Source organism: Kogia breviceps, chromosome X (genome assembly GCF_026419965.1).
Source record: "Kogia breviceps isolate mKogBre1 chromosome X, mKogBre1 haplotype 1, whole genome shotgun sequence".
NCBI classification, from domain to species: Eukaryota; Metazoa; Chordata; class Mammalia; order Artiodactyla; family Physeteridae; genus Kogia; species Kogia breviceps.
The window spans coordinates 119,230,842-119,244,930 of record NC_081330.1 but is presented as its reverse complement, the minus strand read 5'-3'; the positions used below and the strand labels follow the sequence as shown (position 1 = coordinate 119,244,930).

General features: G+C 42.8%; 1 protein-coding gene across 4 annotated transcripts in view; it reads right to left on the bottom strand.

Moving 5' to 3' along the window:
* Positions 1-972: 972 nt before the first annotated feature.
* The window catches only part of ADGRG2 (adhesion G protein-coupled receptor G2), a 118,341-nt gene continuing 105,224 nt past the window's right edge, over positions 973-14,089 (bottom strand). For 3 of the 4 annotated variants that reach the window (XM_067024014.1, XM_067024015.1, XM_067024013.1), the window contains 6 exons: positions 12,686-12,954; positions 10,399-10,498; positions 9,539-9,822; positions 6,188-6,289; positions 4,812-4,964; positions 973-1,401 (listed from right to left, as the gene is read on the bottom strand). In XM_067024014.1, the coding sequence (XP_066880115.1) occupies positions 1,217-1,401; positions 4,812-4,964; positions 6,188-6,289; positions 9,539-9,822; positions 10,399-10,498; positions 12,686-12,954 (1,093 nt within the window). In that variant the 3' untranslated portion in view covers positions 973-1,216. The remainder of the gene's footprint in view (positions 1,402-4,811; positions 4,965-6,187; positions 6,290-9,538; positions 9,823-10,398; positions 10,499-12,685; positions 12,955-14,089) is intronic. The other variant, XM_067024012.1, reaches the window with a different exon arrangement.

Genomic DNA, 14,089 nt, shown 5'->3' with positions numbered 1-14,089 from the left:
CAGGCGGACTCTCAACCACTGCGCCACCAGGGAAGCCCCAAGACAATTCTTTAAAAAAAATAATTATAGCTCTGGCTGGGCCAGAGTATACCAGTCATAGCAATCAACAAAGTACCATGCAGTTGCTTTTTAAAGAACAGCAATATGATTTTTTTAAATGTACATCTCTTTTAAAAAGTAATCCTACTCTACTCCCCTTTTCTGAAAGGCTCTGGGGATTTGAGAAGTGGCAGTGTATGTATCTCTTCCACAGTCATGGTTTTTCTACCATATGGTCTAGATTACAGTCCCTTCCCTCTCTGTGACTAAGGTATTAAGCTAAACATCTTGGTGCAGCTTTCACAATCTGATGATTAGGGAGGAGGTCAGGAGATGGGTGTCGGTATTGGATGCTGTGTACGGTTGTACAGGTGGTACCCTGAACAACGGTGCACCCAGGAGGGTGAGTGGGGCTAAAATATGGCCCTCGTTCTGTTTGCCAAATCATGAGCCCATGGGGCTGTGTCTGCCCAGTGGGGGCACCTTTTTCTAACTCATTCCAAGGCACTGTATGAGCTACCTGTGGCCACTATCTGCTTACATTTTTCCAGTCTGGCTGGCATCATTATTTCTTGATTTCAGGGAAGTTCCTGTATTTCACATCCCATATAATCTCCAAAAGGAGCTTTAGAGGTCACTGAATCAGCAGGGATTTTCTGAATTATCACATTAGACACAACAACACAACCGTGATTCTACAAAGAAAGAAATTTACACAGTAGAAAATAAATACCAAAAATGGAGAAGTAAGATTTTTGGCATGTGGGTCACTAGAATTTAGCTTATTTACAACAAAGGCATGCACAACAAAACTCACCAACAGGCTGAAGTCAACAGTGGCTTTATATGTTATCAAAGATAACTTAGCATCTTTAACTGGGGCTGGAAATGAACTACTTTGATTTTTTAAAAACGAGTCTTATTCTTAGTGTGTTGTTTAAAACCAGTCTTCTTTTAAAATGAAGGATAAGAAACCAAATCACATATGTCTAAGAACCATGGTATAACATCTTGGTTTCCTCTTCCAATAGCAACCATTGCCCTCAATTAGCTTATGCTCCTCCAGAAGTTGCTGAGTATAAAATTAGTTGATTTTCATACAACTCACATTGTGTAAAAAATAAGATCGGACATTTTCACACTGTCAAGCAACATGCTTTGATTTTAGGAAAAGGAATCACATTTGCTCAATAAAGTGTAAGCTTCCCCGCTTTGTAGTCCTTCTTAGAGCGATACGGTTTTTACCATTGCAGGAATCTTCTTTCTCATTAAACATGTGCTGTTTTCCAGTGAAATCATGGAGGCACACATCTCCATTCTGAAGACTGAAAGAAAAACCATTCTTCTCTGTAGAAGCATTCGCTGTATGAGGAAAAACAAAATCAGCATCATGAAGTATCCACAGAAAGCATTTTCAGGGGACAGGAGAAGACGGTGGAAGAGTAAGACGCGGGGATCGCCTTCCTCCCCACAGATACATCAGAAATACATCTACACGTGGAACTGCTCCTATAGAAGCACTTTCAAAATAAACAAACGTCACTGTATTCTTAAGTATGCACATGTGGAGCATGGCTTTTTAAAAAAATATGTCTGCTATATTGTCATATGTTATTTACTTTTCATTCCTTTCCTAAGACCACTCAAAGTAACCAAAACAAATTGGAGAATGATTCAGAAACCAGCTCTCTATGGCAGCTTTTTAAAAATGAAACGGTCAAAATATGAAGCAAAGCAATGTTTTTGATTTTAAAAGGCCCATTTCCTAACTCTGGTTGAACATATATTGCCTTCAAGTAGTAGTGTATGTGTAATTTAACTTAAGGTAACATTCTGGTCTCTCCCAAAGGTTAACAGAGATCCCTCACAAGGTTCTCGGTTCCCTAAGATTCTTATAAAGTAAAACTTTGTACCAGAAACCCAGAGTGACAACAGTCCTGGCAAGAAAAAAGATCGTCTCTCATACACTAAACCAGCCCCTCTGACTAAATCAGGATAAGACTGATTCCCAGGAGGAAACAACAGAGTCCAACCTCAGAGTCCAGGCCAGGGAGCAGGTGGGCCTCCCCAACCCCAGGCAGGCCCTGAATTTTGTGTGTGTGTGTGTGTGTGTGTGTGTGTTGGCGGGGGTGGGATGGGCACAGCTGCTGAGATCCTCTAGCTCCTTGGCACCATCTTTTTGACCATTACACCATTTGAAGACAATGTAGAGAGCTGAATAACAAACCCAATTGTTATTTCATGCCATAATTATACTAATAATGACAGTGCTGAGAACTTTATAAGAATTATCTCATTTACTACCCTACAGGATGAGTGCTATTATTATCCCCATTTCACAGACGATGGAACTAAGGTGTCAGAAAGTAAGTGCTTTGCTTAAGGTTACGTGGCTCAGAAGCGAAAGAGTCGACATGTGATGTCTCTTCCAAACTGTGAGCTTGTGGCCCCGTGTACTGAGTGAGATGGCTGCTAGTAGCCAAGCCTCCGAGGCATAACTGAAATATGTAGTATTCACACACACTAGGTGATGGATGTGGCGAACACAGCTCCATCTCTGGCCACAGAGATGGGCAAGTGACTGTCTGAGGCTGCTGTTCTGATTTAGGCATTTTGGTTTGAGGACATTCTTGTGCAGGAACAATTTGACCTGGTATAATAAACAAACCGTTAAACTTCCAGCTTCTTTTTCTGTCATCCATCCCAGATCCAGATGTACAGACTGAGGACTCAGGGACGTCCATCTGACGTGCAGGTTATGTGGTATGAAACACGTGGCCATTTTGGTGGCCTAAAATGTACCCCACCCTGTCAGCCATGGAAAATAGCTGTGCGCAATCAGCCACGTCGAACAGTTGTGCAAAATGTGCTGCCTCCATTCAATCTGATTCCCCGAAGGATGGCAACATATTGGTAGGCTAGGCAAGTGAGGCTTCGTCTCTGAGTTCTTTCTAGAATATGGAAATATCTGGCTTTAAGAGCCCCAGACACTTCTATCCAAACCAGTAGGCTTGACTGATATGTTGTGATTCTTAGGGATCCTGATGACTCAGCTCACACCTCTGATTTCTCTACTTTGAACTCAGTTTCTCCCACTAACTTATGAGTCAGCCTTGACTGCCACTGCCTCTACTCTGTTTACCTGCACTGAGTCACTCCTGCTATAGCAACTTGGCATAGGGCCCAGCTCTCCCTCTGGTATCTACAATAAAGAGCTAAGGCCCCATGGCAACTGTTTCTCATCTGATACAGCAATGGTTCTCAACAACCGGGGGCGGGGGCGATTTTATTCCCCAGGGAACATTTCACAACACTGGAAGACATTTTTAGTTGTCACAGCTGGGTGGGGTGAGCGGCTGGGTGCTACTGGTACCTGGTGGGTGGAGACCAGGGGTGCTGCTAGACACTCTCAAATGCACAGAACACGCCCCACAACAGAGAGTTACCTAGCCCCAAATGTTAATGTGCCGAGGTTGAGAAACCTTGATTTAGAGGCCTCCTCTTGTATTTTATTCATTTAAAGACAATTTTTTTAATTAATTAATTAAATTTTGGCTGCGTTGGGTCTCCGTTGCTGCGCGCGGGCTTTCTCTAGCTGTGGCAAGTGGGGGCTGCTCTTCGTTGTGGTGTGCAGGCTTCTCACTGTGGTGGCTTCTCTTGTTGCGGAGCACAGGCTCTAGGCACGCGGGCTTCAGTAGTTGTGGCTCGCGGGCTCTAGAGCACAGGCTCAGTAGTTGTGGCACACGGGCTTACTTGCTCCGCGGCATGTGGGATCTTCCCGGACCAGGGCTCGAACCCGTGTCCCCAGCATTGGCAGGTGGATTCTTAACCACTGCGCCACCAGGGAAGCCCCTCCTCTTGTATCTTAAACGTCTATACAAACCAGTAGGACCTCCCATCTTTGGGAGGCTAGAAAATTATCTGGTAAGTATATGAACCTTCTCACAAATTTATCTGAATTTGTCATGCAAATAACTAATATTCTAAAATGATAAGTAAAGGCAAATTCTCCAGGAAAGGAGAAAGTATACCAGCAGAATTTAAGTTTTTATCAAAATGCAAAAGACATATTAAGAAGCCAAAGAAGAGAGAAACAGATAAGTTTTTATGAGTAGTGAACTGCCCAGTCTTTTGAAAGAAAGAAAAGGTAATGGAAGTTCTAGCTAGAAATGTCAGAATTAATGAGTAAAGGAGGCACAGCAGCAATGATCTGTACGTATATTGGAGACATATATAGTCACCAATACAGGTCACAATTCATCTTTCAGTATTTGATATATTCATGGGGATTTGGGCACTGTCACAAGGCAGCCTCACTGTGGAAAAGAATGAACAAACATGAAAAGCAAAAAATAGGAAGGTTTAAAAGTGTTGGAAATGTGTATAATTATAGATATACTAAAAAAATGATATAGTCTTACTGACTATTTTAGGTACAGCTTGCACAGAAATAGCACAGGACTGAAGTCTGGGCAATACTTAAGTCAGGTTTTGCCACATTAAAACTTTTAGGTCATCATCAATTCCCATCGTGAAAATTTAAATCTTTAAAAAAAAAAACAACCCCTAAATCTTTAAAAAAAAAAAAAAAACTGCTCTAAAACGAATGAACTTGGATTAATAAACTTTCTCTTTTATAAGGGAACCACATTTTGATCCACTAGTCATACATGTAATTATACACTTTGCTTAGCAAAACGGCCATTAAAGGATAAAAGTGCTTTAATACAACAAACAGTAGCTTGAGAAATACTGTATTGAGACATACGTACCGTTTCCACTCGTGAGTCCTGAGCAATCATTATTCACTAGCAGCGTGGTGGACTGGGTGGAGTTACTGTTTGACTGTAAGGAATTTGAAGAGCTCGAGACTCCTTGGTTTACAGTCTGCTTCTTTAAACCATTAGTAGCAGTTTTACTCCAGTCTACAGTAGGGTAAGCATTACAGAAAAACAGGGCAGAATGTTGAAACTCAGATGCAGGAGACAGGTCACAACATAACTCGTTCTAAGCAACTGATCTCTCGCTTCCAGGTCTTACAGAGAATCCCACATTTCACAGGTTGGTGTGATAAAATGTATTTTCATTTAAGACCGTATACATTCGTCCTTTAAATGACTGCCTCGTTAAAAGTAACCTATGTTCTCTGGGAACTAAAGGCCAAGCAAATTTGATTGTGTCTATAAATATCCTCTGAATTAGGTAATATTTCAGAGCCAAGGACTGTCTTCACAAGAACACAAATAGACCTGCTGTGATGATGGCTCTTCAATCCAGGCAAATGATGGAACTCTAGGTACTGCCGTTTTCCAGTCTTGTGCAACCAGATCTTTGCAATACTGCAAAGTCTGTATTCATGGGTAATATTTATGCAAAAGGAATTTAGATTTTCAAAGAGTACTTCATTTTTCTTATTTTCATAAAAATGAGCTATTTGCTCTATAACCCAGCAGGGCATAGCTGAAAATAACTTCAAAATAACCAAATGTATCCTAAGGCTTATATATAGAGTCTGGCCCAATAACAAATAAATGAAGTCACTGACAACCAGGACCTGTGGAAAAAAGGTTGAGTCAAGGGGGCTTCCCTGGTGGTGCAGTGGTTGAGAGTCCGCCTGCCAATGCAGGGGACACGGGTTCGTGCCCCGGTCTGGGAAGATCCCACGTGCCGCGGAGCGGCTGGGCCCGTGAGCCATGGCCGCTGGGCCTGCGCGTCCGGAGCCTGTGCTCCGCAAAGGGAGAGGCCACAGCAGGGAGAGGCCCGCGTACGGCAAAAAAAAAAAAAAAAAAAAAAAAAGGTTGAGTCAAGACTTAAAAAGTTAGGAAGGTAAATATTAAAAGTTCCTTTGGACAAATGGAAAGCATGCACTCAAAAGGAAATGAATTCTAAAAATTGCACTGTTGCTTCATTCAAGAAGCAGCCAGGCCACTAATTCTATTGCTCACTAAGTTCCCAGATGTGAGTAATTGGTTTTTAATTCACTAGGTTTTTTTCCCTAATGTTCACAATAGATATTTTGTGTTGAGCAGGCTCCATTCATTGATTTCCAGACCCGATATTGCTTTGGCATTAATTGCTTTGGATCTTAACTTATGCAATCTTTTCCTCAAGCTTTAAGAGAAGGAGAAAAAGTAAGGTAAATCTTTACCAGAATTTTCAGCCAGTCGTAACTTTCCACAGCACAGATACCGCCTCCACTGCTTTCTGACATTCTCTTTTGCTACACAGTAAAAGATGAATATGAAAAATCCTATGGGGAGGGGGGGAAAAACATAACACAATGAATTCCAAACTAAGACTTGACTGTCATGAGCTTACTCTGCACGAAAGATAAAATCTTTGGCAGCCATAGGCAAAATGAATTTTTGCAGATTGAAAATAAAGCCCAAAGTCCTGGGAAAGTTTGCTATCGAAAGGCACTCTGGGAGGACCTTCTTTGTAAGATTAAAAACATACTTATAAGAAGAATATCACTCCATATGTCCAAAATTAAACTCCCTGTCTCACCTCTCACATCCTGTCATTGGCCTTCTCTATCTTTGGAAATATGAGCCATCTACCCAGGATGCCAGCTCAGACCTAGGCTCTGCCAACTAAAGGATGTTGCTGGCCATCCAGCTCTACAAGGATTGAGTCATAAGCCACTGCAGTCACTGACATTCAACACACCCTGAAGGATTTCAGGATGGAGATCGGGCATGAGGTGCTCTGTGCTCTGCGAAAACTGGTAGAAAAGGCCTTCGGATAGTTAGGTATTTTCAGGAGAAAATTTTATGAACCCAGTTTCTTGCATCTTCCCACACTTAGAAAAGCACTAAAAGCATTAACTAAGATATCTGTGCCTTGTGACAAGCAGTAACCTTCTGCCGAGATGTGTGCTTGACTGCATATACCCCTTCTCCAAACTCACACATGTGCTGATTTTCCCCCTTACCTCTTCGGAGCAGTTTTTCAGAGCTTTCTGAGCGGCCGTCTCCCGGACTATATTCCCCCAAACAAAACTGAAACGCACAGCTCTCACACTGTGCTTTTTTTTTTTTTTTTTAAATATTTATTTATTTGGCTGTACCAGGGCTTAGATGCGGCATGTGGGATCTAGTTCCCTGACCAGGGATTGAACCCAGGTCCCCTGCATCGGGAGTGCAGAGTCTTAACCACTGGGCCACCAGGGAAGTCCCTGTGCTTTTTAAATTTCAGTCCACAGCTCCTACCTCCACGTCCCTCCATATGCGTAATCAATTTCCAAGTTCTGCCAAATGCCATCTCCTCCTTTGTCTCACATCCCTCGCTCCTCCTCTCCAGTCCACAGCCACATCCCTTCCCTGGCCTTCCCCTCTTCCTCCGAAGCCTGGGGCACTGCAGCCATAGCCTTGTCTACCTTCCAGCCTCCCCGTGACAGGCTCAAGGAAATTCTCCAGTGGTATCCTGGCCACAAAGAGAGCAACACTACAGACGTGAAGAGGCCCTCAGGCTCTGCCTCCACCCCCCACTGCATGCAGGCGCAGGGCTCCCCACACAGCCCCCTCACTACCACTCCCCAAGGCTTTGAACACAAACAAATATTAGCAGAATGAATGCGCGAATTGAGTTCTCCTTCTCCCCAGCCCCCAATCTATCCACTTAAAAACCTTCATGTTAAAATATCAGGTTTGCTTCTAGTAAAGTACACGTGCCCAGCCTGAAGACTGATACCTTGAGTACTGCACACCTTTGTCTACCTGCCACCCTGGGCAGCTACACTTGGTTGTATTAGGGGAGAGATCAAAATGGGGGTACCCAAGGCCCAAATCAGAACCTGTACACATCTCTCCTTTTATCAACCCCAAAGCCCTGTGAATTAGGCTTTAGTTTCCTTTTATAAATGAAACAATACATTCTTTCTGTCCACTCATATTCTAATGAGAAGTCATTCTAGGGAAATGAAAAAGAGGCAGGTTCAGTTTCCACAGTAAATATGCGAGGGTAGGTACCGTGCTTTCATGTTTAAGATTAGTGTGACTTGGGCATATATTTTTTCTCTTTAAAATAAGTGTCTCCTACTTTTAGCATGCCATTGTTGGCAAATAAAACTTTTCTAAGTAGTCCAACACCTGGCTATACCAGTTCAGGAACTGTACATTGTAGGTAAAAATGAACAACTGTATGTAACCAGCAAGCACATTAACTGGCTTCCTCCAAATAAAATAAAAACCGGTAGCCAAATTAGGCATTTGAATTCAATCTCAGGTTAATGAACTATATTGCCTGAAAGAACTACAGGAGAATGCTATGGGAGCTAAAAGCCACCAGGAAAAGATGAAAACAAGTGGATGAGAATGCAATTAAAAGGCATCAACACAGAGGATTTGGAATAAAAGCAAAACAGGGGACACGAATGATTGTTATTGTAACGTAAACATATTAGCCTGCTCTGCTTTTAATGCCAAAGTGTGTCCATGAAAAATTAATCACAGCGGAGACTTCCCTGGTGGCACAGCGGTTAAGAATCTGCCTGCCAATGCAGGGGACACAGGTTCGAGCCCTGGCCCAGGAAGATCCCACATGCCACGGAGCAACTAAGCCCGTGCGCCACAACTGCTGAGCCTTCAGTAGTTATGGCTCTAGAGCCCGTGAGCCACAACTACTGAGCCCACGTGCCACAACTACTGAAGCCCACATGCCTAGAGCCCATGCTCCGCAACAAGAGAAGCCACTGCAATGAGAAGCCCGCACACCACAATGAAGAGTAGCCCCCGCTCGCCGCAACTAGAGAAAGCCCTGCGCGCAGCAACGAAGACACAACGCAACCAAAAAAAAAAAAAAAAAAAAAATTAATCACAGCTGATAACTTTTATAATGCTGATCTAAAAGAATGAGTAATTTGCTTTCCTAAAGAATACAATGAGACCAAAGGAAAAAAAAGAATACAATGGAAGAGTGTTGGCTGGGCTTCATTAACAAAGGGGAAGCTCTGAGGTCAAGGGTCACACACAGAGCCTGCCCTTCCTGCTGCATGTCAGGGCAGAGCAACTGCGCAGGATTAAACACTGGGCCAGGCTGCTGCCATTGACTTCACATTTATCATTGTCTTCAAATCAAACACAGACCTAGGAGGTCAGAGTGGTGAGACCTCACGGGGACATTTATGGGTATGTGCACTTTTCTGTATGCGTGTTCTACTTCAATAAAAAAGTTAAAGGAAAAAAAGGTAGGGAACCACGTGAAGCAAGAGTGATTGACTCACCCAGAAACAGTTCCTGGTAGGTTCCCCTTGATATGTTTGTTCCCTCCCAGGAGGTAGTGATGGATAAGGAGGAAAAAAGGACCACTTCTTGAATTTAACGAATTTAGCCTTTCTTCCAAGGCTCTCAGAGCACCCTTTCTCAAAGTTAAATCTGTTTTTCAATGATTATATCTTAAGCTACTAAGTAAGGCACTTTGCAGATACTCTAACTTTTAGTAGCAATATTTTTCAGTTCGACTGGGTCATTCAGTGTGTATTTAGTGCTATAGAGCTTACCTTGTAAGGTGTTAAAGATGGCAAAGAGGTACATGAAGGTGACACTAACTGGTCCCCAGGCAAAGAAGGCAAAGCCCCAAGTAATTCCTAGTAAAAACGTAAGGCCAGCGACACTCCTGAGATCTTGAATACTGGTTTTTCGCTGGGCTCCCAGTTGCTTCTTCTTTTTAATTCGACAAAGTTGAACCAGGACCACAATGAACATGCTGACGTTCAGCAAAAATATCACACAGAAATATCCCACAACCGTAATATAGAATACAGCATTGCTGTTGATCCAGCAGCTGGAATTGGGGGGAAAAAAACAGGGAAAACATATTATGGATTTTTTGCTGAAATATGGTTCAAAACGATAACAATGAATCTATATTGTTTTACTGAAACATTTTCCTACAATTACAGGAGAAAAAAAAAGATAAAACCTCTGATCTCCCCAGCCATTTATAGCTCTAGGGGAAAAACTCCAAGAGGGTTTATTTTAGGACACTTGGTGATTGAAAGTATTTAAAAAATATTCTTTGAAGACATTAAAAGATTTTATCCCCTTTAGATCCTAGTAACTCTATTCCATGAGTCTTTACTAATATAGTGTAGCTGGTATTTTATTATTTATTTTTATCAGAGGCTTATAAAAGTATTTTCGAAATACTTCCTCCTAATTCATTTTTAAAATACTTACATAGTAGCATGGCTTTTCTAACTAGCTGATCTCATTACATATATAACTGCAAGGTCTGCTGTAAATGTTACTAGATTTTATTAGGATGAGAGCCAGTTGATATGCTGATTAGAGCCTCCATTTTCTTGGAGAATTCTGCTTTCCAGTTCACTTAACATTCCGTGGGGGGCTTTATACTCACAAGTCATCAGGTGACCCGTTGGGGAATTTCCCATAGGATCCAAGTCCATAGTTATCTGGAGATATAATCAGGACAATGGTCACAACCACAGCTGGTACCCCTGGAAGATGGGAAACATCGGTCACACACAGTTCTAATAACCAAAGGTGGTGAGAAGAAAGAGTAGAGATCACGTTCTATTTTCTTCTGAAATAGCAGAGACTGGTGAGCTGTTCACCAAACCCAGTTTCTCTTCCTCCCGGCACGTGGCTGGCCATCTCCTAACCTCTCTTACAGCTAGGTGTATGTGGCTACTTGACTAGGTCTTGGCCAATGGAACATGGACAGAAAGGATTTGCTCCACCTCTTGGCCTAGCCCATAAAAACCTCCAGTGAGATGCTCTACTCTTTTCTCCCAAATTCAGAGCGACCTTGGAAGCCCTGTCTTGAGGCAGAGTCTCCAGCAGCTTGGCTCCTGAAAAATCACAAGACCAGAGACCCCTCTGCTTCTGCTAACTGGACTGCACATGAGTGAGAAATTATCTGCTCCTGACATTTCAGGGTTTGTCTGCTCTGGTAGCTAGTGTTAGCCTTAACTTACACCCATGTGGAATGTAATTTTAAGGGTCAGGTGGCAGGCAAAGGGAAGGACTCCAAAATATACACCAAAGAATCAGCCTGTTAGGGTTACCAGCAACTTCTGGAAAATCTTTCATTATGAACCCCAAAGTCCTCAACTGATTGATTATCTGGAACCTGTTGATGGACTGAGATGCCTGACCTGATTGATTTGGGGGTGTTGATTGCCACTACACCGGCTCTCTCACTGGCTCTCCCAGGGCACTTGGGCTAAGAGGAAGCGTAATGAAAAGGCTCTTCCCCGCTTAAAGTGACCTTGGGCTGGGAAGGAGTCCGTCTCACCCCTCTACCCCATCACTCCCCACCCCACACTGACACTTCACACTCTATGCACACAGACCAGCCTGGCATACAATCTCAAGGCTCTGGTAAATAAAAAACAATTCCTCCTCACAGCCAGGTTGGGCTACCTGGTTCCATCTAACATAGTATTTCATTTAATTCTTTTGTATTTGTACCTTACAGAGACACTGACATATGGTGACTTCCTAAGCGAGACACCTTCCTAAAAAGAAAATACTGGGGGTGTGGAGCTTTTCCTTGACAAGGGAATCTGACCATTCAGGATTGTACAAAGAAGACAGAATCTGTGCCCAAGATCAGGGGCAGTGACTTCTTTTTCTGGGAATAAGTGACTTTCTAGAAAGGTGTTGTTCTGTTACTCTTCAGAAAGATATAATAACAAGCAGGATGACAAGGGAGGAAAAGGGTCTGCAATCCTATTGCATAGGGAATATCTGAAGGAATATTTATTTATTTATTTAATATACTTTTTTTTTTTTTTTTTTTTTTTTTTCCGGTATGCGGGCCTCTCACTGTTGTGGCCTCTCCCGTCGCGGAGCACAGGCTCCGGACGCACAGGCGCAGCGGCCACGGCTCACGGGCCCAGCCGCTCCGCGGCACGTGGGATCTTCCCGGACCAGGGCACGAACCCGTGTCTCCTGCACCGGCAGGCGGACTCTCAACCACTGCGCCACCAGGGAAGCCCGAATTTTGTTTTTTAATGAAGGTAATGAGCTCCCCAACAATAGAAAAATTCAAGTGGAGGTTAAATTATCTTTAGTCAAGGGTAAGTCAAGTCCAGGAGGCTCCTACATTTGGTGGCGGAGTTGAATGAATAAACCTTCAAGATCTTGGGGGCGTCTAAGACTTTGTGATCCACCACTGACAGGTGGCATGATCTGAAATAGCGGGCCGGTGTGGTGATGAAGTTACATTAGGTTTTATCTGTACGTTCTCTCGCTCTGCCCTGCTGAGCACACTGTCGTGCACCTGTGTGAATCTGGGAGGTACAGAGCAGAGTGAACCTAGCTGGGAGCTTGAGGACTGACAGTCTGGCCTCATTATCACCAAGCTAATATTTTCAATTGATTGAGCACCTTCTGTGTGCCAGCCCCAGTTCTAGTTACCCGAGATTCAAAGCGGATTCATAGCCCTAACCTCAGAGTGTTCTGCCCATAACCAATCCAGGGTAAATATACAGGTGTTCTAGAAAGAGACTTGACGGGGTTGCCCTCTGGGGAGTGAAACACGAAAAGGAGAATAAAGCTGTTTTAGAAACCTGCCAAGCATGACCTGCTTCATCAATGTCTCTATCTGATTAAAAATCAAAACACTGGAGAAAAAGCAGAGAAAACCCAGGCACCGTGTGAGCAAAAACTATACATACCCCAACCAACAATGCAGAATTTAAGGATGTATTTTCGGATGTAAGTATTAAACACTTTGACAAGGGCCAGGTACATATGGAATGCTTCCAGGCCCATCCAAGTGAATGACACCAAGAGAAAATAATGCAGAAATATAGCCACTGAGATGCAGAGGCCTCTTATGTCATACAAAGCAATCCACGAGTCCAAGAGGAACAGCAGGTTCAGCAGGAGCAGAGCTGCACACAGCTGGATGAGGATTTTGGAAGGGTAATCCCTCCGGATCTTTCTGAAAGGAAAGGACAAAAAAAGAATTAGCATCACAATCTGCCAACCTTTCTGTGAACCTATCTGTGTTCTAAGCAATTTATTTTTGTTTTTTGGTAAATGTCTATATGTATAAATTTCCTCTCTTTGAGCGTGTGTGTGTGTGTGTATGTGGGGGGGGGGCATTAAAGCCAACAATAACAACAAAGGAAAAATCGAAACCAAATCATCTGTGATAACCATATGGAAAATTCCTGTTTATATTTCTGTGGAACCTTTTAATACATGCCGACTATTGACACATCCTTTCAAACAGTTTGTAGTGGAATCTTCTGAGCACCTCCATTTCTCCCAAACTACTTCTAGAAGCATTGTGCTGCTTCTCACACAATAGGCTCCTCTACTCAGATCTTCAAAAAGCCAGATTCTCCTGTTATCTTATGTTAGTAGTTAAAATGAGATCATGGAAAGAAGAGTTCAAACTATAGCTAAATGAAACAGCCATAGGAAAATACAGCTAACTGATGACATGTACATGTTTATGTGTGTGAAATTAGAGCCGGTGAGATCATTCTGAGTAATGGTTGGCCTTATAGTAATTTAGTCTCCTTAATCATATTTCCAAAGGTCCACTAGAAGATCTGTAGTCACAGCTGGACCCTAAGTTTGGCACTAAAAGTAAATTTGTGCATTTCCTGATCAGTGTCCAAAATCTAAATCCCAGAACTTACATATTATTTCATATAGTTAATGCAATAAAAGTGCCTATATTTCTTTTCTGACAGAATTTATTGGAATCCCCCCCAGAAGTGACCAAAGCGACCCTTCTGATAAGCCAAGAAGGAGATGCTGTCATTTGGAATGTCATTCTTGCTTTGCCCTACAAAGCCACACGCACTGAGTATCTGTATTTTTCAGTGACACTTGATACCCTTTATTCTTCTTCATCCCCACACCCGTTAATGCATTTAATCTTTTGTGTTTGCTCAGTATTATTTAGAAACTTAACATGTTAAACACAGCTCTTGTGCTGTACATGGAGCTATGGTCTGTTTCACATTGTAAGCTCTCGGGTTCCGGGGTCTGCATCCATCTGTCATTTCTCACTTAATGTCAGCTAGGTACCAGGCATCATTTTAGGGTACAAGGATGATTAA